The sequence below is a fragment of the Argentina silus genome, assembly GCF_951799395.1.
Source record: "Argentina silus genome assembly, chromosome: 8".
Classification (NCBI taxonomy): Eukaryota; Metazoa; Chordata; class Actinopteri; order Argentiniformes; family Argentinidae; genus Argentina; species Argentina silus.
The window spans coordinates 14,191,268-14,212,590 of NC_139662.1; the positions used below are offsets into that span (position 1 = coordinate 14,191,268).

The following is a 21,323-nucleotide window of genomic DNA, read 5'->3' on the forward strand; positions in this document are numbered from 1 at the left end:
CACATACACACACACACAAATCCACACACACATCCACCCACTCCCACCCCCCACGCTCTCCCTCTCTGATGGTTACTGAACACCAAACACATGAAAAGGGGCGGGGTTTCAGGATCTGGATGAATTGGCACATGATGATGATTGGTCACTGAGGCCTCTGGCCCGAGCGAGGGGGCGGGGTCACTTGAGGCCTTCATCAGTGCTCTTGAACATTAAAATGGCGTTGGAGATCTTGAGGGCGGGACCAAGCTTGATACTCATGATTTTCACAATGTCAGTCTGTGTCAACAATAGGAAGGCTTCCCCGTCAATCATCTAGGGACAAATACACAAGCATCTCTGAATTCCATCACTATGAAAATGACAAAACAAAACATAACTATCCATTACACAACTGTTTGTTTGAACACCTTACAGTGCCTCATACAATATACTCACTTCCTCTTTAAAGAGACTAGCTTGCTCTTCACAGCCAGTAAGATTGTGGACAAACCCAAACACCTGTAGGGATGAATATAGAACTTGGTACAGGTCAATTAGAAATGGGTAGACATAAACATGAAATTAACAGAAATGAGTAGATTGGAGTTAAAGCTACACTCCAGAAGTTTGGATTATAAATCAAACAATTCCTATGAGGTTAAAGTAGAGATTCTCATCTTTTATTTGATGGTATTTGTCTACATATTGGTGTCACCATTCAGAAATGACAACACTTTTTATGCATAATACTCGCCTCCCTTGATAAATAGATATAAACAGGGGATGTGTGTATCTCTCACCTCCTCTACGCTCCATGCTGCCACCTGGCTGGCGTGTATCCCCTCTACGCCAGGCAGCAGTTTACAGTGCTGCTCCCAGCACAGAGACAGGGTCCGGTCAGGGTGGGCCGACAGTGCAGACATGAACAGTGACGAGTACACACCCTCTGTGGCCATCGCTGAAAAAAAAAACCAGGAGAACACACACACACACACACAGAAACACACAGAAACACACACACATACGCATGACTGGCTGGATTCGTACCCGGATCTCTTGGGCACCACTATACTTTGTTAACCCATTGAGACAAGGGCCCAGGCTGCACAGAGTAGACAAATTGTGTCAAGCTCTGAGACTCACTCTGGTAGGTTCTCTGCTGGCTCTTCCTGTATTTGGGGGGACGACCAATCCTATGAACAGACAGAGTGGGAGAGAGAGAGTGGGTGAGTGGTGGGGGGAGAGAGGGAGAGGGGGACGGGGGGGGACATGGGAGAGAGGGGGAGGGGAGAGAGGGGCAGGGGGACAGAGGAGAGAGGGAGGGACGGAGGGACGGAGAGAGGGACAGGGGAGAGAGGGGAAGGGGGAGGGGCCAGAGAAGAGAGGGAAAGAGGGAGAGGGGGACAGGGCATAGAGGGGGGTCCATTACCTGCCATGGTAGCGTGACTTCTTAGTCCTTTGGCCGAAGACTAGGATGTTCCTCTTGCCCCCAGCCCCCTCTGTGTCTGATAGGTCAGCCTTGAGCCGGCCCTGGTTCCTCTCAGCCAATGGGCAGCCTGACAGACAGTGATGCGCTGTGAATCGCCCAGTCACGTGTCCCGAGCCGTCACACCCCGGGGTCGGACACTTCCTGTTTACAAACCATGATGTTGACACCATTGTAAAGATAACAGCATGTTCAGCACTGCAGTAATGCAATGGAGAAGAACCCATAAGTTATCAGACTAGCAGACTAGCATAGCATTTAGCGTGCATGGACAATAAACAAGTATACAAGTGGGGATGCTATTGTTTCATAACACTGTCTCAGCTACTACTAATGACACATTTGATACCATTCCATATTCCATATTCCATATTCCATTCCATGCATTACAATGAGCCTGTCCTCCGATTTCTACCTCCACCAGCCTCCCCTGGTACAGTGCTATGATATGACTGACCTGTGGTGGAAGCTATACTTGGTGTTTCGTTGGTGGCTGATTCCTTTACACGGCATAGAGGAGTAACTGGACTGGCCTGGTGCTGGTGGCTCTCTGGGACCTGATACACACACACACACACACACACACACACACACACACACACACACACACACACACACACACACACACATACACACACACACACACACACACACACACACACACACACACACACACACACACACACACACACTCTTCAATTCACCTCTTACACCGGGTATTTTAAGATCCCAATTGACCCCAACCCTAGTAGTTATACTGTAGATAGGTGGAAGTAGTAGTAGTATGGTGGTTGTTACCGTGTTGGGGGGTTGAGGACTCATGGGGGGGCACCTTCAGTGGGTGACCGGTGGTCTCACACCAGCCTACAGGGTGGAGATCAGGGTGGTCCGAGTCCATCCACTCATCATACATGTGGCTCCAGCCGTCAAAGTGGACCTGTGGGAGTACACACACACACACACACACACACACACACACACACACACACACACACACACACACACACACACACACACACACATACACACACACACACACACACACACAATCATGAATGCCCATGCCCACATGCACACAGGCAGGCAGACAGGAAGGCACACACAAACATTCACACCCACACACACACACACACACACACACACACAGACACATACACGTGCGCACACGCACGCACGCACGCGCACACACACACACACACACACAAACACTCACACACGCTAACCTTAATGCGATGTGTTTCCACCTCTTCCACTGTAGCCACCCGGATCAGACCTGGACTTCTCTTGTCCACCGCCTCCAGCTTCATCTGGGGTTGGAAGCCATGGGCAGGACGCTGAGGAGGGGTACACACACAACCATAACACACACACACACACACACACACACACACACACACACACACACACACACACACACACACACACACACAAACACACAGCCTCCAGTTTCCAGATAGATGCCTGAAATAATATAAGTGTAGTTGCTTTCATTGCAACGCATCTCATGGTCCGTGGTCCAGTAGTGTACTCACCACTTTGAAAGCGCCAGCAGCCACGGCCGTGGAGCCTGTCTCATCCAGATATCTGGACCAGGAGAACCTCCCAGGGTCTGGGTAGTCTGAACACATGACAGAGCACATGAGATACAAGGTCAGGGTTCTCCCCCAGAGAATGGAAGAGTGGCGCTGCACTATGTAAACATTTCAAGGCTAATTAAAACCCATTTAGTAATGATAGAGTCACCATCTTTGATCACCAACGCTAGCGGGATTTTTTGCGTTGGGTTATGATGATGCAATCCAGGGGAGAACCCTGCAGGTCATTGAGCCTAGTTTCACTACACTAAACTAACCATGATGACTAACTAGTCTAACTAGTGTTTGATATATTTCCTCATTCCATTCCATGCATTACAATAAGCCCGTCCTCCGATTTCTACCTCCACCAGCCTCCTCTGATCCCTTCCCTATACTATTTTCTCCAAAATGCCAATCACCTTGAGGTGGCGTGAGTGGGAGACTCCTCTCTTGGCACCAGCCAATAGGATGAATGTATGGACTGCTGGCATCACACCTGCGTGAGAGGGGCAAATTGACCAATAAGCTCAAACAGACAAATGGCGACTCAACATCACAGCCAAAATATCAAAGACATGAAAAATCGAATCTGATGTCATTGTTAAGCGTGTGACGAAATGTCTGTTCAGTCAGAGGGGCTGATGACAGACAGAGGGAGGGCCTCACCAATAGTCATACGTGTCGTCCCAGTTATCGAAGTGAACCAGGAAGCGGTCGTCGACCACGTCGGTTACGGTCGCTACGCAGATGAGAGAGGGGTTCATGCGGTCAACTGCTTCCAGTTTCATCCCCACCTCGAACCCACACTCCATATCCGTCTGACCAGGGAGACACGCACGCACACACGCACACACACACACACACACACACACACACACACACACACACACACACACACACACACACACACACACACACAGCATAATAAGATAGTGTAAATATACCAGCTAGATGCTTTTTGAGAATGGTGTGGTGGTGTTAGACTCACTCTCCCAGGGCTGGCAAACAGCTCTTTAGGGGCGGGTTGTGCTTTGGTCATCCTCAGGTAGTTGGCCCAAGAGAACTCCTCCTCCTTACACCCTGTGGTATAGAGATATACAAAGAGATGAGACTATACAGTAGATATTATACAGTAGTGTGTGTGTGTGTGTGTGTGTGTGTGTGTGTGTGTGTGTGTGTGTGTGTGTGTGCATGCCCCTGTGTGTGTGTGTGTGTGTGTGTGCGTGTGTTAGCGTGTGTGTGTGTGTGTGTGTGTGTGTGTGTGTGGGCGCATGCGTGTGTGTGTGTGTGTGTGTGTGTGTGTGTCTGTGTGTGTCCCTCCTACCTTTGGGGGTATAGAGTTTGTGTCCAGTGCTCTCACACCATCCTGCTGGGTGGATGTCAGAGGAGTTGGCGTTTACCCAGAAATCATGACAGTCTGAGTAGCCGTCAAAATGGAGGCGCAACCGGTAGCCACACACCTAAACACGGGACAAGAGACAAGAGGAACTATGTCTACGGAGCAACACACTCTCTTCCTCTTTCTGTCGCTCTTTCCTTTTGCTCAGATTTTTCACACAGGTATGAAGCTGAACAGTTAGGACAGGGAGAGACCAGGGGAGGCTGGTGGAGGTATACATTGGAGGAGGGGCTCTTTGTAATGCATGGAACGGAATAAGGAATGGTATCAAACATGTGTTTCCATTCCAGGCATTACAATGAGCCTGTCCTCTGATTTCTGCCTCCACCGGCCTCCCCTGGGAGAGATGTTGAGGTAGACCTCAACAGATATGCAGGTTGATCAGCCCAGCACATACCTCAGCCACAGTCAGGACGAAGTACATGGAGGGGTGCTGGGGGTCGATGCCCTCCAGCTTCATCCCCTGGCGGAAGCTGCTTTTGCACTGGGGGACCCTCTGACCCTGGAGGTACAGGGATTCACAGGAAACAGACACATTCATACACTTCAGTACAGGTCACAGGTCACAGAGCTTCATAGAATAGAACAGAATAGAATAGATACTGAATAGAATAGAATACAATCAAATAGATACTGAATAGATACTGTGTAGAATAGAATAGAATTGATAAGGAATAGAATAGAATTTATACTGAATAGAATACAATAGAATCGAATAGGTACCCAATAGAATATAATAGAATAGAATTGATACAGAATATAATAGAATAGATACTGAATGGAATAGAATATATACTGAATATAATATAATATAATAGATACTGAATAGAATAGAATAGAATAGAATAGAATAGAATAGAATAGAATAGTAATAGTACAACTTGCTATTTTACCAATCACACTGCTTTCAAGTTTCATCACTACTTTTCTTGCCAAGAATACTATGAAACCGTTCTCTCTCAGTCAGTTTGTAAAAACAATACCAAAAACATACTGTATTTGATAGACGGATGAATGAAAGGTCTTGAAACACAGGCCTACCTCTTGAAAGAGCTTGATTGACGCTGCCACTGCTTTCTGCTCCTCCAGGTACCGGTTCCACGTCCACTGCTCCATCCCGCCCCCTACTGTTCACACACAGGTATGTGATATCAACAAGGTAAGATATCACTCACAGTTGTGATAAGGCCACTACAGGTAACTTTATTAATCCCTTAATTCAGTCGCTAAAGCATACATTTGTTATATATATATATATATATATATATATATATATATATATATATATATATATACATATATATATATATATATAGAGAGAGAGAGAGAGAGATAGAGAGAGAGAGAGAGCGAGAGCGAGAGAGAGACAATAACAATAACGTCAGCATGTTGATATAGTAGTTCAGTACAGCAGCTTACATGTTCTGTTCAGTCTGCTCTCTGTCTTTAAGTCGTCCATCTTCTCCTCCTGAAAACAGAAAAACAACAAGAAAAACAGAGACTTCTTCATTATATCCTAAAAGACTTGGTGCATTTATGACATGTTGGTTCTAGGAAATTTCTGACTTGGTAACCCACTAAGAGAGTATGAGAATCAACCAATAGGAAGCTCTATGCAAATAACTTACATGCATTTGAACTCTGAGGTTCTGAGTTTCTGACTTGTCATGAACACACCATTAGTGTCTATAATATGAATGGAGTCTTGTAGTTAACAACAACCCTCACAACTCAAAGTACTGATATGATCATCACATTAGTCAAATATTAAGTAACCTAACTATTTCTAGCTTGCATACTGTGTGTTTTTGTGTGAAACAGACCATCTTCCAGGTCTTAACCTTGTCCCCAGGCTAGTGTGCATAGCGCATATAAGCCTGGAATAACAACGACTCAAACCTGGCCTTAGTGGGAGTGATTTTACAGAGTAAAGTATTTGTTATTATTTGATTTAAACGAATCACATGGCTGCAAGGCGTTGCTCCGAATCAGAAACGTGTGGTGTGCAAGCACTGGGGGGGAGGGGGCGGGAGATGATTGATGCAAAGTAAAGCAAATGGCTATGCGCCGTCTGTTATAAACGGTCATTCTATTGGCTGAATGAAGGCCAAGTTTGACGCGTTGGTCCACCAGACCTTTCACACATTTGGGCGAAAGTGTCTGGGAACGAGACTACCGAGGTCTTGACCCACCATGGCCTCCAACTCAGAGTCCTCCTCCGAGGGACTCAGGTAGTCCTTCCTCTTCCTCTTCTTCATGGGCTTCAGCAACTCAGGGTCCAGAGACATGACCCTTGACCCAGGAACCTTCTCTCCTCCCCCTCCAACCCTCCTTAGAGACAGAGGAGACAGATGTGAGTGCTGCAGAGTTTCTGTTCTCTTGTTCATTGTTCTCTTGTTCACTGTTCTCTTGTTCACAAGGTGCCTATTAAATGTGACTATATGGTAATTTGATATTGTAATGTAAAACTGCTGTCTTAAAGGGGCAATCTGGGATTTGTAGATCCATTTTTGGACTTTTAAATTAATTATATATAGCGTTTGATTCTTGGAGAATATAACGTATAAATGCCTCATGAGCTTGGTTCAACTGTCTAAACCCATCTCAGATTGCCCCTTTAACCTAGTCTCCCTTGACAAAGGGAAACCTTATCGCAAGAGGCTTCCCATATCCATCCACAGATACAGTATCTGAAATAAAACATGTTTAGGTGTTGAATTACTTCTCAGTCATGGGCTCCCTGCGCAGCTCTGCTGGGTATGTCCTCTGAGCCACAGGGTTGCAACTCTCGTGTTGACCCAACAGTGGCCCCCCCAGGCCCCCCAGGCACCCCAGGCCCCCCAGCCCCCCTGGGACACCTGGCCCCCCTGGACCACCCGTCACCAACCGGGTCTCTGGTTCAGTCTTGATGGGCCTCTCCATCTCCTGATCCACAGTACCAGTACCGGAACCAGCAGCACTCACACAGCTGGGCGGCGCCACATCTGTAACAGTGTCAAGGTCCGGCAAAGGAGCATATACAGGGGTGCTAATGTGAGAGTGGATTTATATGTGAGGGATGTATTCAGCCATTCTACTAAAGGACGAATGGAACTTTATGGGGAAAAAAAACATATTTATGGTTAAAATCTCGATTTCCATAACTGTTTATCAAGAGATTGACAAGCTTCAGACAACATACAATACTGCTGATGTCTGGTAGCCTACCTGTATCATGTATTTAATTATCTATTACCGTTGCTTGTATCATGTTAACATGTAGGCTTCTGCTTTTTATTTACTGTTTTCCTATTTCACTTTTCTTCTATTGCACTATTGTTTCTCAGATTTTTATGTACAGCATTTTGAGCTGCAGTCTCTGTACGAAAATGTGCTCTATAAATAAATGTATTATTATTATTGTCAGTGGAGGCTGGTGGAGGTAGAAATCAGAGGATGGGCTCATTGTAATACATGGAACCGAATCAGGAATGGTATCAAACACATCAAACACATGCGTTTGATAACATTCCTCATTTCATTCCATGCATTACAATGAGCCTGTTCTCCAGTTTCTACCTCCACCAGCCTCCCCTGATGTGTTGTCTGGTAGCCTACCTGTACCTGTGTTGTCTGGTGGCCTGTGTTCTGAGTTAGGTGACTTCCCAGAAACCCCTGCTGCTGCTGCTGCTGCTGACTCAGCACAGCTGACTGCCACTGGGCTGATCACCCCCAGAGTTCCAACGTCGCTCACACAGAACTACAACACACACACGCACACGCACACGCACACGCACACGCACACACACACACACACACACGCAAACGCACACGCACACACACACACACACACACACACACACACGCACACACAGGGTATAAATTACACATAGACTGTTGGGGGGTGTCCAATTTAGATATGACATTTCACTTCTTTTAAAAGGCACTGTTGTTATGGGGGTGCCCCCAGACGCCTGTCATTCGAACCCTGGACACTGCATGTTTACCACAACGTCTCTTCACTCCTGCAACACTTACAAAGCCCTTTTACATTCACACGACAACCCAATGTAAACAAAACATCAATCACCTTGAGGTTGCTGCTTGGCAGAATTGCCATTCCTTCTTTCCATTCCAGCACGTGGACGATGCTACACGTTCCCCCAACCTGGGGGGCTAAGGTCGAGGTGGGGGCTAGGATGGGGCTGGGGGTGGGGGTGGGGGTGGGGGCTAGGCTGGAGGTAGGGGTAGGGGCCTCCATCTCTCCAGCTCCAGCTGCTTTACTTGTGTCTATCACCCCTGAAGAGACCTCCACCTTGGGTGTGCTGGGGGCAGGGGCTGGGGCAGGAGCTGGGGGAGAGAGTGGGCTGTTAAACTGCAGGCCAGAAGGCACCCTTTCACTCACCGTGGTAGATCACTTTGTAGTGGTCTTCTCATCTCACCTGGTAGGATAAGCGCTGCTGTGGCACTCTGGGGGTGTGTCTTTAAGGACAGGCTGTCGTTACAGGTGAGGTCATCACTGGGGTCCGTGGGAGGAGCCTCTGGTTCTGTGGGCGGGACTTCCGGGTCCACTTTGACACTCATGGCAAACCTCACTCACTGCCACTGAGGAAGAGAGAGAGAGAGAGAGAGAGAGAGAGAGAGAGAGAGAGAGAGAGAGAGAGAGAGAGAGAGAGAGAGAGAGAGAGAGAGAGAGAGAGAGAGAGAGAGAGAGAGAGAGAGAGAGAATATAGGCTTTATTTCTGGGTTTTTGACATTTGTAACCACTAGCTCTATTGCTTTAGACATCTGAAAGGAATTTTGAACAGCAAAGGTAAAGCACATTTATGTGACCTTTAGCAAACTGTAGTGGCTGTGTATCTATGTGTGTTAGAAGGAAAGCATTTGAAAGAAACCTTGAAAATTTAATGACTGGCTTTTTAAGTTCATCTCACCTAAGTGTATTAAGGAGAAAAAGAACAACAACAAAAAACTGCTAATATCACAAAAAACCTATAGTGCTTGACCTGGAATGACTCCCTGCATTTCGAAAAGCTGTTTAATTATAGACTATTCGTGAAAACCTGCATCCTCGAAATAAACATGAAAGTCGAGGCACTTCAGAAAAATCCAATTATATTGTTAAATTACCTAAACCTCAGCAATTCCGTTATAAAATGGCGGAGGATCAGAAATCGTTCAAGCAATTTGAGAAAAAAACCATAGGAACTCAATTCAATTTATGAAAATGTTCATTGCAACCAAACCTGGCAAGATCTCGAATGAATGACCATATCATTTCATGTCAAGCACCGAGGGAAAAAATAGCCTGTCACCACTATTCTAATTTTTTCGGTAGCATCGCATATTACATAATATTTCTAAAACTATTGAATGGCAGAAAATGCACAATTTGCGATACCAGAATAGCTTTATGGCTAATTATATTCGCAAGTCCACGCACGCTACATCTACTGTACCAACCGCAAAAAACAACTGACACCTACCAGAACCTTAACATTTTAAGATAACACGGTTTGCACTGTTTATTGCATTTATGTCCAAGCAAAATGAATTAATGCTTGCTGATCAATTCAGGAATCAATTTGGCTTACCAGCGCTTTCTCCTGCGGGTCAAGATCTTTAATAGCGCATGCGCGGGTCACAGATTCATACCGCTCAACAATGTACCGTTTCACTTCCATAATGGTTGATACAAAGTAACAGTCAGGGATTTGAGTGCAAGCACCAAGTCTGCAACACTGCATTCAGTATACATTCCTCATTGGTTGACTAAAACCGTTGTACAATTTTTTTTATTAATATGCTATATTAACAAGTGTAAACATCATCCTAAAAATAACTTAATCTGATATGTTCATATCACATATCTGTAAATTGGCTTGTAAGGTCTGAAAAAGTGTCTAAATCTATGCAGTGCATCAAATATCTTGGAGGAAAAACAGAAACCACACAACACTTTCATCATATTTTTTATTAAATGTACAATAAAAAAGGACATTATAATGAGTCATCAACATGACTCATGGAATAGAATATATAGCCTCCATCCCCCATCCCTGGTTGGATATATTTTGTCTACTATCTGTACAACTTCGGGGATCATGCTTCGTCCTGCCTTTGAGTTCAATAATCGGATCAAATCAACAACGTAGCTTATTATCAGGCCATCTTGCATCTTAACAGAGGTGAGCCAACGCAGATATATGGGGAGGAAAGAAAGAAAAAAAAAAGAGCAAAAACAAGCAGAATGTAAAAGAAAAAATGCCTGACATGTTTTATCAATACAAAGTCACAACTTTAAATCTCTCATCATAGCATAATAATGTCTCTAGAATCAGAGTTTGTGTTGAATGTGCCAGTGGAAAGCACCGATTAAGACTAAGCAGATGATGCTTATGAAGCTGCAATAGAAGATGTCAAAGCAAAGAAGAGAGACACTCCTCGGGTGCGTCTCAATATTCAAACTTGGTTCCTTTCCTTCATCTATGTTGATCTCAGGAGACTGGAGAAGTGAAAGAAAACAGGCTGCTGCAGTCATTCCTTCTACCAGTCCTGCCTTCTCTGATCAGAGACGAAGGAGTGTGGAAGAAACCAGGGAGGAGGAGAGAGGACAGGAAGAGGATATAAGGGGAAGAAACCAGGGAGAGAGGAGAAGAGAAGAGGAGGGGAAGAAACCAGGGAGAGGAAAAGAGGAGCAATGAGGGGAAGAAACCAGGGAGAGGAAAATATGAGGAGAGATGAGAGGAAGAGGAGAAGAAACCACATTTGAGTATTGAGAGGCAACCCTATAATACGACATAGCCAGCATGTATATACCGTGGGGCTGAAGCATAACAACTGATCAACAGCTTTACTCCAGGGAGGCTGATCTGGACCGGGAGCGAGACGGTGAGCAGGATTTGGAGTGAGAAGCGGAGCGTTTGTCTCCAGACTTGGAGCGCCGCTCGTCAGCTGGAGAGCAAGAGGCGGATTCTGCAGGCTCTTCCTTCACGTTCACGAGGGTCGGCGAACGGCTACAAGACTTCTTGTTGTCGGACTTCTCCTTGGAACGGCTGCGGGACTTCCTCTCCACCTTCACCAGGAACGGGCTCTTGGAACGCGACTTTCGGTTGTCTGAGCGGGATCTGGATTTCGGGGTGCGAGAGCGGGAATGGGACTTGGAGCAGGACCTTGCTCCTGGACATGCCTCCTCTTGCTGCGGGAACGTGATCTGAAGGGAAAGAATAGAAACAGCATTGCAACATCGTTTAGGATCTCAGTCATAGTAAATCAAGTCAACAGTACATGCACACACATCCAACACATTTCTAGTGCAGGGTTAAAAAAAAATAAAAAATAAAAAAATAAATAAAAAAAAAAAGTCTAAGGGCCGGTTTCACAGCCAAGGCTTGAGCCTAGTCCTAGACTAAAAAGCATCCTCAGTGGCAATTTGCCATTGAAAGTGTGAATTAGTCCAGGACTAGGCTTAAACCTTGTCTGTGAAACCGGCCCTAAATGTCTGAATAAACCAACAGTATTTTCGGGGCAACATAATCAGATTTTTCATATGAACCAAGCCGAACCTTTCCCAGAGACAGGGTAGCCACTTACCGGGAATGAGATTTGGAGTAGCTCCTGGAACTCCTGCTTCTGCAGCTCCTGCTACGGGAACGACGTCGGCTACGAGACCTGCGGTGGGAAGAGACGAGTATAAACCCAAACACAGACTTCCCAAAAGCAAACAAATAGTACCTGAAAAACAAGCGTATGCCAATTGACGGTGAAAAGGCTGTCTAAAAGCCTTGATATGACAAGTGACCTCTTCCACAAAAACACTAAATGAAATCAATCAATAACCTTTTCTCAATTGTTAGGAACTTCTCCTTCATCCTCCACTCGTGTCCTACTGAAAACACATTGGATAAGACTATTTAGGTTCCTCCCCTTAGATCTTCTCCTCCAATGCTTTTTGAGGACGACACGAGTGGAGGACGGAGGAGAGGACACAAGGAGTCATGTTCCTAACAATTGAAAAAAGGCTAATCAATCAATCAATCTGATAGCCCAAAACGGAGCGGAGTCCCACCTGGAGCGGCTTCCAGAGTCGGAGCGTCGGCGGTCCTTCACCAGGCGGATCTTGCGTCCATTGATGTCGGTACCGTCCAGCTTGTCCAGGGCTCTCCTCATGTCCGACTGGGAGCGGAACTCGATCACCCCCTCGTTGGTGCGCTCCTTATGGGCATCTGCATATGTCACCTCTCCAGCCTGGCGCATGAAATCCTGGAAGGTGAGAGGTTGAGACAATCAGGAAACAGGGGAGAAAATAAAATCACTCTGACTTAGTAAGTGTTTTATGTGGTATTTACCTACAAACAATACTTTGATTGGCTACAAATTGAAGCATCATAATTTATGCATTTTTGGTGAATAAAGTCATCCGTGGCACGCTAGAATGTTGACCACTTTGGCAACTTTATTTCACCCTCGGCACTAAATGAGTTAAAACAGGGCTAGATTCCCCAGGACCCAGATTGAAGACTATGTTAACTGGACAATCCGTTAAAAAGGGGGTTCTAGTCTAGAACTAGGATTAAACTGTGTCCTGGGAAAACAACCTCTCACAATGCATTAAGCGTAGAGTATTTCTCGCCAGGGATGGCAACTGGCACAGTTGATAATTCTACTTAGAGAGTTTGTCCCTCGCGCCCATAAATATAACCCACTGATCTAGATTCCTGGTGAGGCGTGAGCGATGTCACTGCATTAGAACGCTTAATGCATGCAGAAGTAAACAAACTACGCTCTACCACAGCCATCGATTCTTGCATGTCAACGGTGGCAGCTGTACCGGTTGATATTGATGTGCCAATCAATTATCCTACTACAGAATTTACTTTTCAGGTTTTGATGACATATGGACACATCATGTAGGGGATATGGCAAAACAAGTACTGCAATGTTCAAGTCGTCACAATCTGTTCGACACAGTTCGAAAATTGGTGAAATCGCAGTGACATTATTATTATTATAGCGCCCCCCACAGCTCACCTTGAGGTCCTGCCAGCTGCAGCGGCTGGAGAGGTTCTCCACGATCAGACGGTATTCTGTTCGGACAGGCGGCCCATACTTATCCCTGCCTGTACGGCTCTGGCTGCTGTAACTACTACTACCACCTTTAAAACGACAGGGAGACAGATAGTGAGACAATATACACACAGTTGTGGGTGCAGAATTCATTGTGGATCATCAAAAAAAACAAAAGGCTGCTGCTACAAGGATAGAAAATTAAAAAAAAAAAAAACATGGCATGTCAAGTTAACTGATGTCCATCTGGACTGGGGGAGGCTGGAGGAGGTAGAAAGGAGGACAGGGGACAGGTTGATTGTAATGCATGGAGGATTCCTCATTCCATTCCATGCATTACAATGAGCCCGTCCTATAATTTCTACATCCACCAGCCTCCCCTGATCTGAACCCATTCTGAAGACAAACCTTCATATACAGTGAGTAAATGAAATCTACCTACAAGCCTTGGCAAGGGCATTGGTTCTTAGTTTGTATCTTTTGTTTGCCTTTCTCGCTGTACAGACTCTGAAGATGTTGACTGCAGTGCAAAGAACACCCCTGCATCTGTCTCAAGGCTACATACAGCCTGTCTGAGGGAAATCAAACAGCTGTAATTAGCCACGCAAATCAACTGGACAGTGATGTTCTTGCAAACCCTTTGAATCCTGTAAAACAAATAAAAGGAGGCTTCCACAAAGTTGTTCTAAAGATCTTGGATAAAATGCTATAAGACATAATGTCATAAATCTACAAAGTTTTATTTTTATCATGGCTTTTTACCGGTAATCAAACTGGTTGTGACCAAACTGAACAGAAATTCAGCGTCTTCACTCACTTAGTGAGCTGTAACATGTATTAGTTTTTGTGTATTAGAGTCGGTCTTCATTTATTCTTTCAACATAAAAACCAATGGGAATCCTCACCATCACCCCTGGTCTATTGGCAATAGGCTGCTGTCATCATGGCTTCCGGTTAGGTCAGCCAAGGGTCAAAGGGCATAGGTCACACACACATTGTAAGGTGAAAGCCAAGGCCAAACGGGACAGGCAGTCATCTTAGCCAGTCATCTTTAGCCTCAACGGACTCGGACTCAGCCCGCAACTGGACTCTTTCAAATTGAAACAATCAAGGGACTTTTGTTAATGTTGAAAGCATACTGGAAATACATTTCACATGTAATGGGTCTATCTAATGACACAGCTGGGATAAACTATGGTGATTAACGTTTTGACTTGGCAGTAAATACATTACTAGAACAATTAATCCAGGGAGAAAACACTGGAAATGGATAAACATTCTATCGCCCTCAAATAGGAGGGGGGTTGATAAGGGAAATGTTTTTTTAACATTGGCCCCCTCAAGCACACCCTCCCAGGGATCTAGAACATTCTACACTGGCATGCCATAATGAGCTTTCCACTCCATGTAGAGGAGGTGATATGATTGTGTTGCACAAAATGATGCCATGACAAGATTGTTTATCACATGCACACTATCCATGATTTGAATATGATCTGCTGGGATAGTTGTAAACCTACACTAGGCAATGTATAACAACTTTAGGTGTAGGGAGGGGAGTCCATAGCACAAGACAATGGACTGAGAGGTATAGGTAGGTAGTAATCATTCTAAGTAGGGGGCATGGAATCGATCTATTGATCAGTTATACCTAGTTCAAACTCCGATGTTTGTGTGCTCCTCAACCCATGGGAACAGAGGACAGGGTGTGTATCGTATAAATAAACTGCACTTACTGCGCCCGCTACCCCCGCCGTATCCATCCCGGTCGCGCCGCGGTCCTCGAGCATGCTCCACAATGATTCGCTCCCCACACAACTCCTTTCCGTTGAGTTCATACACTGCGTCATCCGCGTCTCGGTTGTCCTCGAACTCCACAAAGCCGTATCTGAAAGATAAAATGGTCAAATTAATTGTCCCCTCTTCTGCCTGACAACTACCGATAAATACATGATCTTCAACATCACATAAACTAGTTGCTGAAGTTAGCTTTGATGACATGGCAACGAAGTCAAACGCACATCAACAACAAACTGCCATTTTGACTATGGGACACTGGTCCACATCCACCTGAACCATGCAAAAGCTTGAATGGCAGCGAGGAACTTACAGTTTCATGCATTTTGTTAATGTCATTTCCAAAGCTGACAATCATTACGTAAATCTACATACATCTGTAGCGCTAATATGGCATGCTAGCCGCATTAGCTAGCTTTTTTGTTGCTCAAACAAACTCACCCATTTTTTAGATCAATTTCCATAAGCTTGCCATATCCGCCGAAAAACTTCTGAAGGTCTTTCTCACGAACATGATAACTTAGTCGCCCAACATACACACGAGGCATGGTTACAAAACCTCCCGTCTGCTTTCGAAACTGGCACCTAGCCGCGATAAGCTTACACTTGTACAACAATAGCTACTCTTGCTCTTCTTTCGGTTTATATGGCGGAGTGCAAACCAGTTGGTGCATTACCGCCACCTTCTGGATAAGTGTGTGGTGGAGACGACTAGGTATTTACTGTCTAGAATAGAAGGGTTATTATTGCTGATGGATACCAAAAGCACTAGCTACAAACTCCTTGCTCAAGATCTTGTTCAACTCGTTCATTCTACCCTGACCGCCCCCCCAATGCCTGAATTATTTTAATGGAAAAAAAAGCAAACTATATCCTCACTGGGGATTGTCTTTCCAGTGATGTAGAGACTATCTATGTTTTTATGTATTTCTGTGGTTTCTGTGATTCCTATATTCAATTCATAGGAATCATGTACATCACGAGTTGAGTGAAGGAACACAAAAAAACAAAACAAATGGGGAACATTATAACTATAGGACTGAAAAACATAAAGTAGAGCATAGTTTGTTTATTTTGTACATTTATTATTTCATTAAACTGAGCAACAATGCTACAGAGGAGAAACATCTTTATGCAATCAAGGTGTCTGTAAGATACAATAAAAAAAGGTAACATTTACAATATTGATACTGATAACAAAACAGTATTATACCCTAATCACACTACAGAGCTGAACCAGGCTGAGTTGAGCTGAACTGAGCTAAAAACCGAACCAAGCTGAACTGAGCTGGCCTCGTTACACACATCCATCATAGCTGCTGTAACAATGCTGGAAAGTGGAAACAGAAAGGACAATGTGTACCAAAACCAGAACAGTGCGGGTCGGGTTGGGTTGGGTCAGCCCTGCAGTATGTAAAGCCTTATAGTACTCCCCTCTCCACTGTGTATTCTCAAGGTCCCTGCGGCAGGAAAAGAGAAGCCGGGTCAATGTCAACTAAACAGACGAGGGCCCAGTCCAGAAAAAAGCCCTAGACACTTGTGTAGATCTGAGAAGACGAGATAGGTATAAGCAAGATGGTGGTAGCTCAATCTTTCCCATCTTTCTTATACCAATCCAATTCTTTCAGATTTACATATCTACATAAATGTCTGAGTTTTAGGGGATAGAGCCGAAGCATCTATGAGACTGGTCCCTAAGTTGGCAAGCCGTAGCTTCACCATTGGTTTAATTGGCACAGTACAGGAACGTACAGGAGTGGTTCAGGCACACACACCGTAGCTGGCGTGTGTGTTTGACAGTCCTCCATTTTGAAAAAACAACAGACGAAGAAGAGACACCTCTGGAAAGATCTAGCAAAACAAGAGAAAAAGTTATCAGACATGAACACTTTTCTTTTCAAGTCTTTCTTTACGTATCCCCAAATAGTTATAGTTTCCTTTAAAATCATATTTTTTGTGTAGAATGATAACCAACATCCTCACAGCTTTCTAGCAGCACACCATTCATCCTGAACACCATGAAAAGAAGAACAGGATACATAGGAGGCCATATGAATAGTGGAAGTGATTGCCATGGTGACAATCACAGACAGTCTGACAGACTTACCATTTTTTGTTCCTGGGTTTCAGCTCCTCAGAAGCATTACGTAAGAAGATGAAGTTCTTCTTCTGGGGGTTGTAGTACTCATGTCCCTAAAGGGTTAGAGACAAAGAAACAGTTGAATTCATTTGACAGAGCTTGAATAGAACTACAAGCCATATTTAAGGGAATTTGCTTAGAGGGAATAGAATGATCCTTCAACCAATCATAATTTGAGTCAGTATGAGTCACAGCGTTACCTTTGACCAATCATAGCTGGAGGCGTAGGCAAATATGTTGCCGTTGGCATTGAAGCAGCTAGCTGTGATTGGCTGATCCAGCTGTTCAGAGGTCTTGAGCTTGGTGCGGGCGTCTTTGTCCCAGAAACTGAAGCGGCCGTCAGACCCAATTGTCGCCAGCGTACCGTGAACAGGATGGAAAGAGATGGCATTGACCTGTTCAAAACACACACAACAACAAGCTGTACTCCTTAAAAATAATACAAGATTGTATGGTTTAACTGTAGACATACATGTATGAAAGCTTAACCTAGTTGCCACAGATCTGTTATCTGTGCTATTGTCATCTCAGATCTGGGGAGACCAGGCTGATGAAAGCCAGACTCACGGCGTAGATGTCTTGTGGTGTGGCTGTGTTGGTGCCATTCGACCTGTGACACTTAAAGGTGAAGTTGTCCTTCGCACTGCAACAGACAGACAGAAACGCATTGAGAGGGGTGGAGTAAAGTAAAGTGTTTCACAAACGTTCTCGTTTGTAAAAGAAGATTCAGAGTAACTAGTGTTCACTTGGTCACCATACAACAAAACTAAACACTTTGAAATGCTGAACAAAAATCAGTATTCTTATAGGACAAGTTCGGGTAGCAAACCTTTTCTCCCATTTGTTCCAACTATACAAGACCTGGATTGGTGATACTCACGGGTTAGGGGGATTTATGTAGTGAATGGCAACCCGTCCCTCTATGCTTCCCAGAGCAAATCCTGTGGGCTTATTCTGTTTGTCCTTGAAGATGGCCACACAGCGATGCTGACAGGGGCAGAGGAGACAGACTAACTAATCAATAACCAATGCACACTGAACAGTGTGCACAAGTGTGTGTGTGTGTGTGTGTGTGTGTGAGAGAGAAAGGTGAGAGAGAGAGGTGAGAGAGTATGTATGTGTGTGTGACCACTCACCTGGTGTTTGAGGGGGGACTCTATCCTCCTGAACTCTGACGGCTGGTTCTCCAGTTGGTAGACGATCAGATGCCGCTCTGCCGATGCCACCACCGCCATAGGGTATACCTGGCGACCACAAGGACACGTCAGCCAATCAGCTGACAGAAGAGCACATTCTATCGGCAAAGATCTAAACATTCTGCTATCGATTCAGCTATCAGATCAGCCTCTCTGACAAGCGGAGGAGTAGGGAACATTTCCATCAGCAATGTGCAGTGTTGAACACCCCTGAACCAGGGGAGGCTGGCGGACGTTGTCATTGGAGGATGGGCTCATTGTAATGCGTGTAACGGAATGAGGAATGGTATCAAACATGCCCTTCCTCCAATGACTACCTCCAGCAGCATCCCCTGTCCTGAACGTGCCCCAGGTTCCCGAGGAGAATCCGGTACTATCACCCCCAGATCCTCACCACGTCAGCACTGTAGCACCTCTCTGGGAGCTGCAGAGACATCATGGGGTTTGGAGAGCGGGTGTCCCAAAACTAGAACACAGAAGAAAAACCAGGCAAATCAAACAAACACAGAACCAACAGATGAACCATTGTAGCATGTTTAACTATAGATAGATAGATAGATAGATAGATAGATAGATAGATAGATCGATAGATAGATAGATCGACATATAGACAGACAGTAGCATGTTTAACTATAGATGGACAGACAGACAGATAATTGTAGCGTGTTTAACTATATTACTACAGTAAACGTTTATTATACTACAACAACATTTGCATTTGAAAGCCTCTCTACTTTGACTGTCAATAGAGTTTTGTGTAAGAGACAAACTTCCATGGTTTTTAAAATCACAGTTTTTTCCTCCCTCACCTTGAGAGTTTTGTCCCAGCTGCCTGTCATGATACAGTTGTAGTTGGGGGCTTGGATCCACTTGACCGTTCTGATGGGAGCATCATGCTGGGGAGGAACAGCGGAAATACAAGATCATCGTTATTTTAATTGTTTTGTTGTCTTGATGTGTTGTATGACAGTTTTCCTATTGAATAGGACAAAGAAAATATTTCCAAATGGATTAAATAAAGATCATAATCATAATTTTTGATCGGATCTAGAGACAACAGTACTTTCTTATAAAGTAGCCATAAGAAGAAAGCAGTTCTGTGAATTTGGACAGGTGGGGAAATGACACTCTTCCAACTGAATAACAGTGGTTGACAAACAGTGAGACATGTTTACCTGGGCCACCTGCATGGCCTGGTTGCTGTTGAGGTCCCACATCTTGGCTGTCTTATCACAGGACGCTGTGAACACCTTGCTTCCGTCCTGAGAGAAAGAGAGGGGGGAGACAGGGGGGGAGAGAGAGGGGGGAGACAGAGACAGAAAGAGATACAGGTCATTAAAACACCTTGCTGGGTTTTACACTCAGGAGAACTGATGCATAGTGTGCCAATCATTTGGTTATAAACCCATAAAAGGGTGTGAACACGTGTACTCTTATGGTGTGGCACCGTACTTCACTCCAGCAGACATCCAGCACTGGCCCTGTGTGCATCTGCTGGGCCTTGGGGACTGTCTGTCCATTGTCTTGCACCTCCCAACACCTCACCTAGAACACACACACACAATCAAAGTCACCCATTAGAAATGACATGGAAGACACAACCAATCACTGTCAACAATTGGAATCACCATGGAAGAAAACAACCAACCAGTGGCATCGGTTAGAGCTGCCATTAAAAACACTGCTAGCATGAACTCACATCATTTGCCCAGGAGCCTCCAATGAGAAAGTTCCCTGGCATGGTTGGGGGACTGAAGGCCAAGCAACTGATGCTGTCATCTGGTGGTGATGTTACCTCCACATCCTGCAAGATGAGATAAGAACGCACACACAAATCTACTGTGTACTTTTACATAGACAAATATACCATTATCCTGTAAAAGATTCCCTGTGCAGCCACTTAATTGCATATCCTACATATAGCTTGCAATGATCTACAGTATATAAATATATTAGTATATGGTATATAGATCAGCAATAGGTTGTTCCCATGCATTACCTTCATTGGGTTATGGGTGTCGACGGTTGCGCCCCCAAACACACTTGCTGTTGTCCCCGCCGTGCCGAAGCCCGAGCTTGCGCCAAACAAGCTCATGATCGATTGATCTGAGAGGCAGCGCGCATGTGGTTAGAAAGACAACACGAATGACACATGATTAATAGCATTACAGATTGTCGTTGTTTAATCGAATTGGACAGGTGTTAAAGAGTGATAACATTAGGATAGCTTAATATCCATTGTAGCTATGATACACCTTATTATGTTTCGGCAAATGAATGAAGTTTCTCCGGTTGACACTGTTCAATGCTGCTAACAGCTAACTAGCTGACCACCATCACCTATCTTATTAATCATGCACATGCGCCTGGCATTCGCTTCTGAGAACAGCGATAAGTTAGATAACTTTATTTTCTATAGTACAAATTAGTACAGCAGTAATCTACCCCACTTGTTTACCTTTGTTTATATGATTGATATGATGAAAAGCAGTTCAGCAGAAGTGCTGCTCAGAGCGGAAACGGAAGTACTATCTTTCTTCCAGGGGCGCGTCGCGCTTTCAGAACATGCGCTTATGGTGCAGCGTAGATCTACAAATCCTCTCACGTTATATGAATGCACCGTCACTGGGGCAAGATTGTTACTGCAGACTATACGACATATCTAAAGACCATTGCAGATACTATATACGTTTTTTCTTGC

At 44.8% G+C, this 21,323-nt stretch overlaps 3 protein-coding genes across 5 annotated transcripts; all 3 read right to left on the bottom strand.

Annotated features, from left to right (window-relative positions):
• Nucleotides 1-180: 180 nt before the first annotated feature.
• l3mbtl1 (L3MBTL histone methyl-lysine binding protein 1) lies at nt 181-9,007 on the bottom strand (the record flags this gene model as incomplete). The annotated part of the gene is made up of 22 exons (XM_083676060.1): nt 181-315; nt 439-501; nt 783-940; nt 1,126-1,175; nt 1,412-1,612; nt 1,926-2,025; nt 2,267-2,405; nt 2,692-2,802; nt 3,001-3,086; nt 3,465-3,541; nt 3,712-3,863; nt 4,034-4,125; nt 4,370-4,505; nt 4,842-4,946; nt 5,486-5,568; nt 5,864-5,900; nt 6,637-6,772; nt 7,167-7,428; nt 8,048-8,183; nt 8,514-8,636; nt 8,679-8,761; nt 8,866-9,007. The coding sequence occupies 22 exons, from the start codon at nt 9,005-9,007 to the stop codon at nt 181-183; spliced, it is 2,607 nt and encodes an 868-aa protein (XP_083532186.1).
• Nucleotides 9,008-10,398: 1,391 nt separating this feature from the next.
• Nucleotides 10,399-15,902, bottom strand: srsf6a (serine and arginine rich splicing factor 6a). Its single transcript, XM_083675538.1, is given in 7 exon segments — nt 10,399-11,602; nt 11,605-11,636; nt 12,017-12,094; nt 12,492-12,685; nt 13,454-13,578; nt 15,217-15,377; nt 15,728-15,902. Coding segments are annotated over 7 exon segments (1,023 nt in total). The 5' UTR covers nt 15,835-15,902; the 3' UTR covers nt 10,399-11,276.
• Nucleotides 15,903-16,340: 438 nt separating this feature from the next.
• Nucleotides 16,341-21,149, bottom strand: LOC310808563 (mRNA export factor-like; the record flags this gene model as incomplete). 3 transcript variants are annotated; one of them, XR_014554364.1, is made up of 14 exons in its annotated part: nt 21,081-21,149; nt 20,622-20,728; nt 20,322-20,426; nt 20,075-20,167; nt 19,798-19,884; nt 19,432-19,518; nt 19,017-19,088; nt 18,563-18,670; nt 18,307-18,413; nt 17,994-18,069; nt 17,627-17,821; nt 17,394-17,479; nt 17,062-17,137; nt 16,341-16,746 (listed from the first exon to the last, which is right to left on the bottom strand). XR_014554364.1 is itself a non-coding variant. In XM_083675535.1 (13 exons), coding segments are annotated over exons 2-13 (1,113 nt in total). In that variant the 5' UTR covers nt 20,718-20,728; nt 21,081-21,149. The 3 variants fall into 3 exon arrangements, 2 of the variants coding, with proteins under 2 accessions (XP_083531661.1, XP_083531660.1); XM_083675535.1 differs by having other exon boundaries at nt 16,341-17,137; XM_083675534.1 differs by lacking the exons at nt 16,341-16,746; nt 17,062-17,137 and having other exon boundaries at nt 17,390-17,479.
• Between the last annotated feature and the right edge of the window lie 174 nt (nt 21,150-21,323).